The 13537-nt window shown below is 46.8% G+C and overlaps 1 protein-coding gene across 1 annotated transcript in view; it reads left to right on the plus strand.

The window, feature by feature from the left end:
• The first annotated feature begins 2740 nt into the window (after nucleotides 1-2740).
• Nucleotides 2741-13537, plus strand: part of LOC137522156 (5-hydroxytryptamine receptor 3A-like) — a 70093-nt gene continuing 59296 nt past the window's right edge. Inside the window, exons 1-2 of the mRNA XM_068242188.1 lie at nucleotides 2741-2816; nucleotides 7827-7909. Of these exons, the coding sequence (XP_068098289.1) occupies nucleotides 2741-2816; nucleotides 7827-7909 (159 nt within the window). The remainder of the gene's footprint in view (nucleotides 2817-7826; nucleotides 7910-13537) is intronic.

The raw sequence follows: 13537 nt of genomic DNA on the forward strand, positions 1-13537 counted from the left end.
CATCGTCAGTCTTTTATAGAATCTGAAGGGTTTAGAGGTACTGACAAGGTTTTATTATTGTCCATGTTCTCACTAAAAGATAAAAGAAGAAGTATCTCACAATAACTTTTCCCATGCAAGAGATGAAAAAACTCCATTCCCTCCCCACCACAAAAACTCATGCTGCCTCAGATTTGCCACCCCTTGAGTGAACTTTGCTCAGCAAGAGCTGCCGCCTCTAAGAATTATATGGTAAGGCAATATCTCTTGGGTCCTTTTCAGCTTAATGAGTTGGCATGCATTTTTTCCATAGCAGTGAATGGTGAAAAAGCTTTCAGTTAAAATGTGTACAGTGGGAACTGTGCCATAGGAAAACATGGACATTACTTTTGAAAATCATTTACTTCATTTTACAAAACATAAACAGCAAAGTTATGTCACATGAGTAGAGATGGCCCGAACCTCCGATTTTCGGTTCACGAACCGCGAACACGAACTTCCGCAAAAGTTCGCAAACATGCGAACTTCCGCGAACCGCAATATACTTCAATGGGGAGGCGAACTTTGAAAACTAGAAACATTCATGCTGGCCACAAAAGTGATGGAACAGATGTTTCAAGGGGTCTAACACCTGAAGGGGGGCATGGCGGAGTGGGATACATGCCAAAACTCCCTGGGAAAAATCAGGATTTGACGCACAGCAGCGTTTTAAGGGCAGAAATCACATTTTATTGCTAAATTGGAGGCCTAAAGTGCTTTAAAACATCTTGCATGTGTATATGTTACGGCCAGAACCCGAAGTGTGGCCACTTAGCGTTCTGGCCAGCCACTTCGGGTTCTGGCCGGCCAATGTGCGAAGTGACCGCAGCGCAATGGCCAACGTTAGAAATGTAATGTTTACAATAAGTTCAATGTATTTTACGGCCGTCTCGCTGCGGCCAAAAGTATTACAACTTTAGTTAATTTAAGGAAATGAAGCCGGCGGCAATGTAATAGATGAAGCCGCCGGCTTTCCCACTGCCTCCTCTCCTCCTCCCCCCCCCCCCCCCGCCTCTCTCCTCTCCCTGCCTCCTATACAATACGGAGCAGCCGGGGACATGTGTTTCCCTGAGAGTTGTTCGTCGCGGCAGGGGAAGCAGAGCGGGGAGGCTGCAGACATTGCTTCTGCCAGCACCCGCTCTGCAGGAACGGCAGGATTCCCCTGCCACAACGAACGACTCTCGAGGACACGCATGTCCCCGGCTGCTCCGTATTGTATAGGAGGCAGGGAGAGGAGAGAGGCGGGGGGGGGGGGGGAGGAGAGGAGGCAGTGCTAAAGCCGGCGGCTTCATCTATTACATTGCCGCCGGCTTCATTTAATTAAATTAACCAAGTTGTAATACATTTGGCTGCAGCGAAACGGCCATAAAATGCATTGAACTTATTGTAATCATTACATTTCTAACATTGGCCGCTGCGCTGCGGCCATTGCGCTCATTGGCCGGCCAGAACCCGAACTGGCTGGCCAGAACGCGAAGTGGCCACACTTCGGGTTCTGGCCGTAACATATACATCAATCAGGGAGTGTAATTAGTGTACAGCTTCACATTGACAGACCAAATTCACTGTGTAATGCACCGCAAACAGCTGTTTGTGTAGTGACGGACGTGCTGGACTGGTGCGCACCATGGCCAGAGTGCAGGTGATGGCGGTTTTTAAGCCCATATGGTCAGGCTGAGGTAGCTGAATGACAGAGCAACAGTGACTGAGTGTCCAACTGATCGAATTTGGTCTGTCCACAATGAAGCAATGACCTTATTATCTATCTTCTTGGGTCAGGTGTGCCCCCCAACCCCAACACACTTATATTAGCCGGCGGTCATTGCTTCATTGTGATGCCCCTTCACCGCGGCAAGGTAACGATCACGAAGGGGAATTGACACATGTACATGCCTTTTGTTTTGTTGTTGCAACTGCAATGCAGCCAGAAAAGTAAGCCAGGCATGTACATGCACCAGAAAAATTATTATAGCGACCGCTGCTAGCAGCGGCCTTAAAAAGTTAGGAATCTGCCTGGAGTCCTGGTGGACCCTGTTGATGCTGGCAGTCAAGCGGCCTGCAGGCAGAGATGCTGTGTGGGGAGCGACTTAGTCTTAGGGCAGGCAGCCAGTCACACGGCGTGCAGGCAGAGATGCTGTGTGTGGGGACTGACTTAGTCTTCGGGCGGGCAGTAACCCTCCGGGATCCATGCCTCATTCATTTTGATAAAGGTGAGGTACTGAACACTTTTGTGACCTAGGCGACTTCTCCTCTCAGTGACAATGCCTCCAGCTGTGCTGAAGGTCCTTTCTGACAGGACGCTTGAGGCAAGGCAAGACAGAAGTTGGATGGCAAATTGTGACAGCTCTGGCCACAGATCAAGCCTGTGCACCCAGTAGTCCAGGGGTTCATCGCTGCTCACAGTGTCTACATCCACACTTAAGGCCAGGCAGTCGGCTACCTGCCGGTCAAGCCATTGGTGGAGGGTGGATCCGGAAGCGCTAAGGCGAGGCGTTGGACTAAAGAATGTCTGCATGTCCGACATCACCATGAGATCGCTAGAGCGTCCTGTCCTTGCCTGCGTGAACATGGGAGAAGGTTCACTGGTTTTGGTACCTTTATTCCGTTGTGCTGTGACATCACCCTTAAACGCACTGTAAAGCATAGTTGCCAGCTTTTTCTGCATGTGCAGCATCCTTTCTTGAGTTTTTATATACGGGGGTCCCTCAACAAGCTGGACAGCATGAAAGATGCCATCTGCACAAAGTTGGATCCAGACATACTATCCAACTCCTCTGGCTCTACATCAGTGATGTCAGGTAAGTTCTCCTCCTCCCCCCAGCCACAAACAATACCACGGGAGCGTTGAAAAGCACCAGCCCCCTGCGATGCCTGCTGTGGTTGTTCTTCTGCTGCCTCCTCAAAAAAAAAAACACCTTCCTCATCAACTGACTCCTCTTCCCCACACGACTCTTCCTCCTCCTCCTCCACCCCCCTCTGTGATGCCGCCGGTGTTGAGGAAACATTTGGTTCTGATGAGAATTGATCCAACAACTCTTTCTCCTGTAACTGTTTCTGTTCACACTCATCCACGGCTTGATCCACCTCTACACACGGCACGCTCCAGGAAGAAGGCATACGGTATCAAGTCGCTGATGGTGCCTTCACTGCAACTCACCATGTTTGTCACCTCCTCAAATGGCCGCATGAGTCTGCAGGCATTTCGCATGAGTGTCCAGTTCTTCGGCCAGATTATCCCCATCTCCCCAGAGCATGTCCCTCTACTGTAGTTGTAGAGATACTGGGTGACGGCTTTCTGCTGTTGTAGCAGGCAGTCGAACATCAGGAGGGTCGAATTCCAGCGAGTCGGGCTATCGTAAATCGAGCGCATCACCGACAAGTGGTTTTTCTGAATATCGGCCAAGCGTGCTATGGCTGTGTAATACCGCCTGAAATGCCCACACAATTTCCTGGCCTGCTTCAGGACGTCCTGTAAGCCTGGGTACTTACACACAAATCTCTGAATTACTAGATTGAGCACATGTGCCATGCAGGGTACATGTGTCAACTTTCCCAAATTCAAAGCCGAAATGAGATTGCTGCCATTGTCACACACCACGTTGCCAATCTCCAGTTGGTGCGGGGTCAGCCACTGATCCACCTGTTTGTTTAGAGCAGCCAGGAGAGCTGCTCCTGTGTGACTCTCCGCTTTGAGGCAAGACATGTCTAAGATGGCGTGACACCGTCGTACCTGGCATGCAGCCTAGGCCCCGGGGAGCTTGGGCTGTGTAGCTGGAGAGGAGATCGCAGCACCAGTAGAGTTGCGCTGCCAAGGAGGAGGAAGAGGAGGACGACAGCGAAGAGGATGTAGCAGGAGGAGTAGGAGGAGAAGGAGAGGAGGTGGCAGCAGGTCTGCCTGCAAGCCGTGCAGGTGTCACCTACAAGGTCCGCTGCACAGCCACGTACTCCCTGCTTGCCATCGGTCACCAGGTTGACCCAATGGGCTGTGTAAGTGATGTACCTGCCCTGACTAAACTTGGCAGACCAGGAATCCGTGGTCAGATGGACCCTTGACCCAACACTGTGTGCCAGAGATTACACCACTTGCCTTTCTACTTCATGGTATCGTTTGGGTATCGCCTTTTTTGAGAAATAATTGTGGCCTGGTATCTTCCACTGCAGTGTCCCAATGGCCACAAATTTTCGGAAGGCCTCAGAGTCCACCAGCTGGTATGGTAACAGCTGGTGGGATAACAGTTCCGCCAAGCCAGCTGTCAGACGCTGGGCAAGGGGGTGACTGGCAGACATTGGCTTCTTCCGCTCAAAGATTTCCCTTACGGACACCTGGCTGCTGCTGTGGGCAGAGGAGCAGGAGCCGCTCAAGGTGAGAGGCGGAGTGGAGGAGGGTGGCTGTGATTGTGAAGGTGCAAGGGAGAAAGTGGCTGAAGATGATGCACCTGAAGGAGGAAGAGGAGAAGGAGGGTGGCTTTGCTTCTGTGTGCTGCTTTTGCTCAGGTGGTCTTCCCATGCAGTTTGTGCCTTTTCTGCATGTGCCTTCGTAAGGCAGTTGTCCCTAAGTGGGTGTTGGCCTTTCCACGACTCAATTTTTGGTGGCAGAGAGTACAGATGGCATTGCTCTGATCTTTGGCATACACACTAAAAATTTCCACACCGCTGAGCCACCCTGGGGTTTGGGCACTATGGTGGCGTCAGCAGCTGATGTTGAAGGGCATGTTGGCTGGCTGTCCATAGTTGGCGAAACATGATGCTGGACACTGCTACCAGCTGTTTCTGATGACGAGCTATCCCTGCTTCTTTCCGGAACTTGTCTCCTCCTACTCCTCTCTGACCCCCCCTCTGAACTGTCCCCCTGTTCATCTCCTCTATTGGGAACCCACGTGGCATCCTTATCATCATAATCATCATAATCATCCTCCCCCCAGCTTCGCTTGTATCAAACACCTCCAAAACTGCACCAACAGCAGGTACTTCATCATCCTCCTCCTCACATGTTACGTCCATAGTGTCGCCTAACTCAGACATATGAGGTGGGATAGCTTGCTTAGCGCCTTTATCTTGTTGTAACAATAATGGCTGTGAATCAGTGATTTCCCCACCAAATAACTCCTGCAAAGTGTCAAATGTAGCAGATGTGGTACGTGGAGTAGCGCTGGTGGCTGCGGAAGATGAGGTGTTCTGTGTTAAATAGTCAACCACGTCCTGACAATCTTGGGAGTTGATGCGACGCGCCTTCTTCTGAGCACTGTACTTTGGTCTAGGGCCGCACGAAATCACGTCAGCACGACCTAGAACAGACCTGCTGGGTGGCCTGCCTCTGGATCTGCCTCTGCCTGTTTTGTCCATATCGGAGGGGGGGGGATGAAGTGAAAGGTATGCACTGACTTGACTAATACAATGTGCGTCACACAGGTGCAGTGAAAGGTATGCAATGACTGGTATTACAATACAATGTGCAGCTGTCACACAGGGGCAGTTAACAGGTATGCACGGACTGGTATACTAAACAGCATGCAGCCACTGGTATATTACATTGCTTGCGGTCACGTAGGTGCACTGAACAGGTTGCAGGTATGCACTGCAGTGATTGTGTATTACAAATGTGCAGCTATCACACACAGGTACCGTGAACAGGTTCAGTGACTGGTGGTATATTACACTGCTTGCGCTCACGTAGGTGCACTGAACAGGTTACAGGTATGCACTGCAGTGATTGGTATTAGAAATGTGCAGCTGTCACACACAGGTACCGTGAACAGGTGCAGTGACTGGTGATATATTACACTGCTTGCGGTCACGTAGGTGCACTGAACAGGTTACAGGTATGTACTGCAGTTATTGGTATTACAAATGTGCAGTTGTCACACACAGGTACTGTGAACAGGTGAAGTGACTGGTGGTATATTACACTGCTGGCGCTCACATAGGTGCACTGAACAGGTTACAGGTATGCACTGCAGTGTTTGGTATTACAAATGAGTAGCTGTCACACACACATACAGGTACCGTGAACAGGTGCAATGACTGATGGTATTAACAATGCGTGCACTCTCGTAGGTAGGTAGGTAGGTGCACTGAACAGTGAACAGGTGCAGTGATTGGGATTACAAATGTGCACACACACACAGGTAGTCACTGAATGTGCTGGGCCTGGCAGTGGCACAGTAGGAATTACCACCAAGGGGCCAAAGGCCAGCTGAGACTGACTGACAGGGCTGTATATAATGCAAGTGGGCCACACACAAAAAAAATAGATCACAAGAACAAGATTAGCTCTCAAAAGAGCTGTTGAGGGGTGCTTTTTTAGCAATAAGAAACAGCACGGAGCTAGCTAACAAGCCTACAAGAGCCTAACTAAGCTTTCCCTATAGCTCTCTCTACAGCAGCTCTCCCTTCTCTAATTACTGCTGGCACACGAGTGAGTGAAATGCCTGATGCTGCCTGCCTTTTATAAGGGGGGGTGGGGCTCCAGGAGGGAGTGTGGCCTGATTGGCGGGAATGTGCCTGCTGACTGTGATGTAGAGGGTCAAAGTTGACCCTAATGATGTAGTATAGGGGCGGACCGAACTTCCGAAAAAGTTTGCAGTTCTCCGTGATCACGAACCACGGAAGTTTGCCGATTCCCGTTCGTCGGCAAACCATTCGGGCCATCTCTACACATGACCACACACAAATTTAGAAATTATGCTCACATTATAAGAAGTAACTGAAATAATGGCAGTTACATTAGGATGGTAAATTTCACAATTTTTATTGTTAGACAGGTTTGAGTGGCTTCTGCTCTCAGTGGACAAGTTTTGTTAAGACAGATGCAAAGAAAATCGGAGCAAAAGTGGGAAGGTTACCAAAACAATTCATCAGAATATTTTTATTCAATGTGAAACCTAAAACCTGAATGGCTACTATGAGCAACTAATCCAGTTTTTCTTCAGGTGCCCAACACCTGCTTATGGTATTGCTGAATAGCAGCATACAGGAAGGGCACATTAAATTTAGGGGTACATTTAAAATCACGGTTCTCTGCTTATGTAGGGGCTAAGAACTGCAAATCTTACCTAAGGTCTTTGCCAACTTGGGATCCAGTTGGCAACTACAGGAGAGTATGCCTCGTACTCAGTTCACTTTTTCTCCATAGTTTTCTCCTAGGAGAAATTTAGAATTACATGAATTAAAACATATACTTCTGTACTGCACAGTTACATGATAACTCTCATTACATAATCAGGGGTGCTCGGATACCCCTTTTCAAAATCCGAATTGATCCGGACTCGGATACCCAGATATCCGAACCCGTACTTTTTGGTATCTGAGTAAACTCGGATATCCGAACCCAATATCCGTCCGGTTTCGGATAGCCGGATAGAAAACCGGAAGTGACTTGAAAATGGCTTAAAATGCTTCCAAAAGTCTCTTCAAATGGCTAAAAACCCTTTCGGAGGGGTCTTTCTCTCTCTCTCTCTCTATCTATCTCTATCTCTATCTCTATCTCTAGGCCTGGATGCCTTTGAAAGGACTTTTTTGCCATTGAATGTGATTTTGGCTTCTGCTCGGATATCTGAACTAACTATCCGCCCGGATTTCGGATTTCAGATGGGAAATCCGAGTTTGCTCGGATAGTCTATTTGGATTTTAAACAATATCCGACTTGCTATTCAAAGTTCGGATAGTGGAAAAAGCTCGGATTATCTGGGTAGTTCCGATATCCGAAATCTTGCTTGGCACCACTGTACATAATTATGACTATTAAAATGCGCACCAGCAGCAATAGTAGAAGTAGTTAAATTACGTATGTCTGTGTCTGTTTCTTTGAGCTCCAGAGGCTCATAGGATGAAGCCCAACAAATCAGCCTTAGTGGCTCTTTCAGACTACCTGATGGATGGATACCACAAGGAAGTGAGACCTGTGCTGGAATGGCGGACACCTACAACAGTGTATATACAGTTTCTGTTATATTCCATTCTTGGAGTGGTAAGCTTTTTATCTCAGTTGGTATGCACTAAGATACATGTTTTGTATGGTTTGTTGACATGTGGTCTGGGAGTAAGGCAATGTAGAAACAGTCGCTATGGTCGGCTGCGTAACCCTCACATATCAACTTCATGTTGGGTATGCTGTTGTAAGTTACAAGATATAGCCAATGCAAGTATGGTAGCTCATTTCCATAGTCAAATAATCAGATGCATACTCTGATGCAAAATGAATGCAAAATATTTTCTCTAAATCCATGTTTCTGTAAAGTGCTAAAGTTATCATAAAGCTGCAGTTGTGACATAGTACCTTCGTAAATAAGCCCCAGTGTAACACAAAAAATGGCGTGAGAGTGAGATATTTGGCAAGCGGGAATCTGAAAAATTATGAACTTATCCATACACATATTATTATTATTATTGATTGATATAGCACCCTCATTTTTAGTAGTGCTGTACAATGGAGGAAAGAGAAAGGGGTACATATACAGACATTGGTGTACATGACCATATAGATATTGGTAAACATTATAATTAGTTACAGTGACAATTGTATGGTGATTAAAGTGAGTCTGAAGTTAAAACAAAACAATAAAAAAACATACTTACCTAAGGAGAGGGAAGAATCTGGGTCTTTCAGAGCATTTCCATTCCTCTCTCGGTCCCCTCGTTCCAACGCTGGCTCCCCCTTTAGCAGCATGTGCAGTGAAGAGCCGCACTTAGGTTCCAGAAGACTGCCAAAGCCTCCCATAGCAAAAGATTTGAATGGAGGAGCCAGCGCTGGAACGAGGGGACCATGAGAGGAACAGGAAGGCTCATCAGGACCCAGAGCTTTCCATCTCCTCAGGTAAGTATCTTTTTTTGTTTTGTTTCAGACACCCTTTGAAGAGGAGCTTTACTGAATATTGCTTATTAAATTAAAATTGCTTATTTTTAACAATCTATATATATATATATACCGTAATAGGCTACGTTCCTCAACCTTTGAGCAAGAAGAAGTATCACCCTGCCCCCAGGGCCAGTCCAAGCAGAAGAAGGGGCTGGTCCAAGCAAGAAGAATAAGTAGCGCCCTGCCCCAAGGGGCGGTCCTAGACTTGCCGCTGAGCTGGAGGGTGTCCGCCGAGCTGGAGGGGGTAGCGGGCAGGAAGTGGGTATTGGGCACAGCGGCGGGGAGGGGGGTAGGACCCCCCTTCCCTCACCTGGGTCCCTCATCTGCGCTCCCCCTCTAGCTTAAGTTGAGCAGCAGCAGCCACTATTAGTAAAAGGCGGCGGGCGGGGATGACTCACCTCTCCCGCGTTCCACCGTGCATTCCACTGTTGTCACTTCCTGCAATGGTGTCCACTTACAATACAGTGGGTGGCATTGCAGGAAGTGAATAATAGTGGAACGCACGCTGGAACGCGGAAGAGGTGAGTCATCCCCGCCCGCTGCCTCTTACTAATAGCGGTGGCTGCTGCTCAACTTCAGCTAGAGGGGGAACGCAGATGGGAACCCAGGTGAGGGAGGGGAGGTCCGACCCCCCTCCCCGCCGCAAACTTAAGCTGGAGGGGGAGCGCACATGGGGGACCCAGGTGAGGGAGGGAGGGTGTCCGACCCCCCTCCCCACTGCGAACTTAAGTTGGAGGGGAAGCGCACATGGGGACCCAGGTGAGGGAATGGGATCTGACCCCCCCCCTCCCCACCGCTGTGCCCAATACCCCCTTCCTGCCCGCTACCCCCTTATGCAGCGTATGCTACGCCGCGGGTCGGCTAGTATTACTTTATAAATTACAAGACATTAAGCTAGTTACATTAAAGGGCACTCGAACAGTTGTGCAGAAATGTTTTCTTCCAGGGCAAGGGACATGGACCTCCTTCTGCTTGTTGCCTCTTATGTTTATTTTTTTATTGCATAGTTAACATAGTTACCATTGCTGCATACATAGGTCCGATTGGCCCACGCAGGCATACAGTGCACCTATATTGCACATGTGTGGGTCTGCATTTGCAGAAACGTACCCTACGTGTGCAAATAGTTGTTTGTGTAGATTACTTACCTGCCTGTGGCCGCGCATGTGCACAACGGACACAGATGCAGCGACTCTCAGATTTTACTGGGTAACATTTGGTCAATGTTTGCCTATTGTAAAAATGTTCTCTCTATGATTTGCAGTCTTAAATTTATCACAGATAATGAAATCTTTACTGCTGGTAGGTGCATCATTGCAGAATGTTTGTTTAATGTGTGTTAGGAAGTCAGTAGAAACAACAGTTTGTCTCCCAGAATACTTTGGGAGGAGAATTCTGCATAACTAAACAGCTTAGTCTGTGCATCACTGGGAGGGTGGGGTTACATATCAATATACAGCTATATATAGATATAGGAAAGTAAAAGTGGGTATCCTAAATCATTTACTACATTCTACTATAAGTCACACTCCTGAGCAAATGTCACAAATTAAAAATTAGAGCTTCAATATGAGGTTATGCTAGGTATTGTCTAGGATGGTTGTTCAGATTTGTGTCCAATACAGCACCATTCATTCATGAATCAGAATGATTGCATATAAGCTATATTGAAAGGAATATGGAGACAGCTATGATGGCAGCACCAACACCTAGAAGGCAAAATGTGTTCTATTCATTTTGTAAATGCTTTATTATAAAGCCTGGACAGTGTGCTGTATCCAATCTGTGGACTCCACAAGGAAAGGGAAGGGAACCTTAAAACGGACGTGAACTCAGAACGTCCTCTCTGCTCTAAAAGATACACAACAGCATAATAACCTTTAAACAAAAAACATTTCTTTGTTACAGCTGATACAAATCCTACAATAAATCTGCAGTGTTTCTACTTCCTGATTCATGGAAGCAGACATATTGTTAACCTCCTGTGCTTTCAAATGGCCTTATCTGCCATCTCTGCCATAGGCAGTCATGTGACACAGGGGAGGATCAAATTAATACTTGTGATTAGACACTATGAGGAGGAATTAAACAGGCTAACTCTCTAAATACATACAGGGTGCATTTCTCTATGTATTGCTTGAGTCCTGTGCAAGAGTCCAGGTCCACTTTAAAAGACTCAGCAAGCAAGAACATAAGGTTGGCATTTTTTTTTTTTGCACCTTTTAGTACTGTTTTATTTGTCATATGATGAACGCTAAGGCTGGTAAACGCCATGTAATTTTCACTTTAGATCTTTTTTCCAATCGAGAAAAAGATCAAATGGGGCAAAACATTGTACAGTCTACTGATTGCCAGACACCAAATCTAGCTCAAAGATCCATCTCTTTCTTGATCGGAAGCAGATCAGACATGCTGGGAAATAAATACTGGCTATTGTTCCATGGGTATGTCCTTATGATCAATTTTCAATTGATATCCAATTGGAAAAATCATCAGAAATCTGATAATCTGATCAGAATTAGGCAAAATCGCATACGTTTGTATGCTAGCTTTCTTCTGTAGCTGATCAATAGCCTATCTAAATATCGATCTGGTCACTTACTCAAATAGGATCTTAAAGAAAATCTTTAGAAAAAAAAACCTCTGGGGGAAGGAAGCCTCTGGATCCTAATAAGGCTTCTTCCATCCTCCTAAGACTCGGCGATCCAGTGCCCATGAAAATTGGTGAGCTAAATATTTACCTATCCCGATCCAGCACAGACGCAGTAGCAGTTCTCTGTTCGGGCTCTGGAGGAAATAGCCAAGCCTGATCGGGTCTGCTCTTCTACGCAGGCACAGGTGACTCCAGCCTGCGAAGTAAAGAGGACCCGATCAGGCTTGGCTATTTCTGCTGGAGCCGGAGGGTGAGTCACTACTGTGCCTACACTGGAGCCGGGGGCAGGTAAATATTGCAGGCGCTACTGCGCCTGTGCCACAGCCGACATCCTTGCCGGCTGTGGTTTCAGGCGAGCCAGTACTAGATCCCTGAGGTTTAAGAGGGTGGGGGAAGCCACATTAGGATCCAGAGGCTTCCCCCTCCAGAGGTAAGTACCCCCAGAGGGTTTTTGTTTTCTTACAGGGTCCCTTTATGTAAAAATGACATTGTGTGACCCAGCTTTATTCTGTAGACAAGTCAAAAAATTATCTCGAAGGAGTAAACCCAGGAGAAAAGTTAACTGAATCATCGCCATTGTGTTACCTAAAGGAGGTAATCAGGAGAAGATAATGCATCCTTAATAATAATAATAACCACTCTCTCCAAGTATTTATTCCTACTAACACAATTTACTGGACACACACTATAAAATACAGAAAACACACCACATCTGCTATGATAAGAAGTCTGGCTTGATTTTTGATTTATTTATTTCTTTTAAAGGGCTCTTTGCACATATAAATTGTACTTTTTTTGTGACTAAACCCCAGCTTCACAGATAACTGGAAGTACGGGAAAAGAGAGACCTGATGATAATGTCACATTTCCCATCTCTAGAAGTAAAAAGAATATTTTAGGTTTACTGAAGTAAATACTCAAGGTCCTGCATACCCGAACCAAACTTCCAAGGAATGTAGAGTAGGGAGCAACAAATCTGAGGGGGATAGTGACACCCTTATTCACATGCAACAAATGACAGATACAATAGGAACTCCTATTTTAATTGAAAGTGCAAACAAGATACAGTTCAAGACTATTAGGGTGGCCATACATCAGGCGACTTGACAGACACCAACAGGTAAAGTATTCATGCACAAGGCACCAGGGACACATAATACAATCAGGGGAACAATGCTGGGGGTTCTGTCGCATTCTTCTGCTGAGAAACCGATTGAGCTGAGCATGTTGGCCCGACATCTTGCAGCATGTCCGATCGATACATGCGACCATTTCCAGCCCGGAATTAGTCGCATCGTCAATTGGGAATGCTCTTGGTGGCACCAAGTTTCATCCGATTCAATTGTAATAAACAAATCGGATGGTTGCTCAGCCGCCAAGGTGCCTGATATATGGCCACCTTTACAATCTCTTTATCAAGACATAACATTCAAGCAGTTTTGCTGGAACTGGCGGGTGCAACAACACCTAGGCCTCGATTCACAAAGCGGTGATAACCCAGTTATCACGCCTAAAAGACTTTAGGCGTGATGACCTTTTCACCACTGAGTTATCACCGCTTTTTCCTGCTCTTCGCGCGAAGTTACCGTGCGTACGCGCGTTCGTGCGTTCGCGCGTGAGAGCGCGCGCAAAGTCCCATAGGGCTTAATGGGAGCTTCGCGCGAAGCGTCGGGTGCTGCGCGCGCACTTACGCGCGTAACTTCGCGCGAGTTTCTTCTTATCACGCCTAAAGTGAGTTTAGGCGTGATAAGGGGCTTTTCACAAACAAACACTTTGCACCGCTTTGTGAATCGAGCCCCTAGTGTTATAACACTGATCTGATGGTACTGCTTGAATGTCATGCCTTGATAAGCAGGCAGAAATGGTCTCGAAACACTGAACTTTGTCTTGTACTTTCAAATAAAAAAAAAAATTAGGTGTCTATCCAGTCCTGTGTTGCATATGTCTTTATTGAACCTATTTTAAATGCTCTACTAAATGCAATTAAATGCCATTATTATGTTTATTTAACT

This window comes from Hyperolius riggenbachi, chromosome 6 (genome assembly GCF_040937935.1).
Source record: "Hyperolius riggenbachi isolate aHypRig1 chromosome 6, aHypRig1.pri, whole genome shotgun sequence".
Taxonomy (NCBI): domain Eukaryota; kingdom Metazoa; phylum Chordata; class Amphibia; order Anura; family Hyperoliidae; genus Hyperolius; species Hyperolius riggenbachi.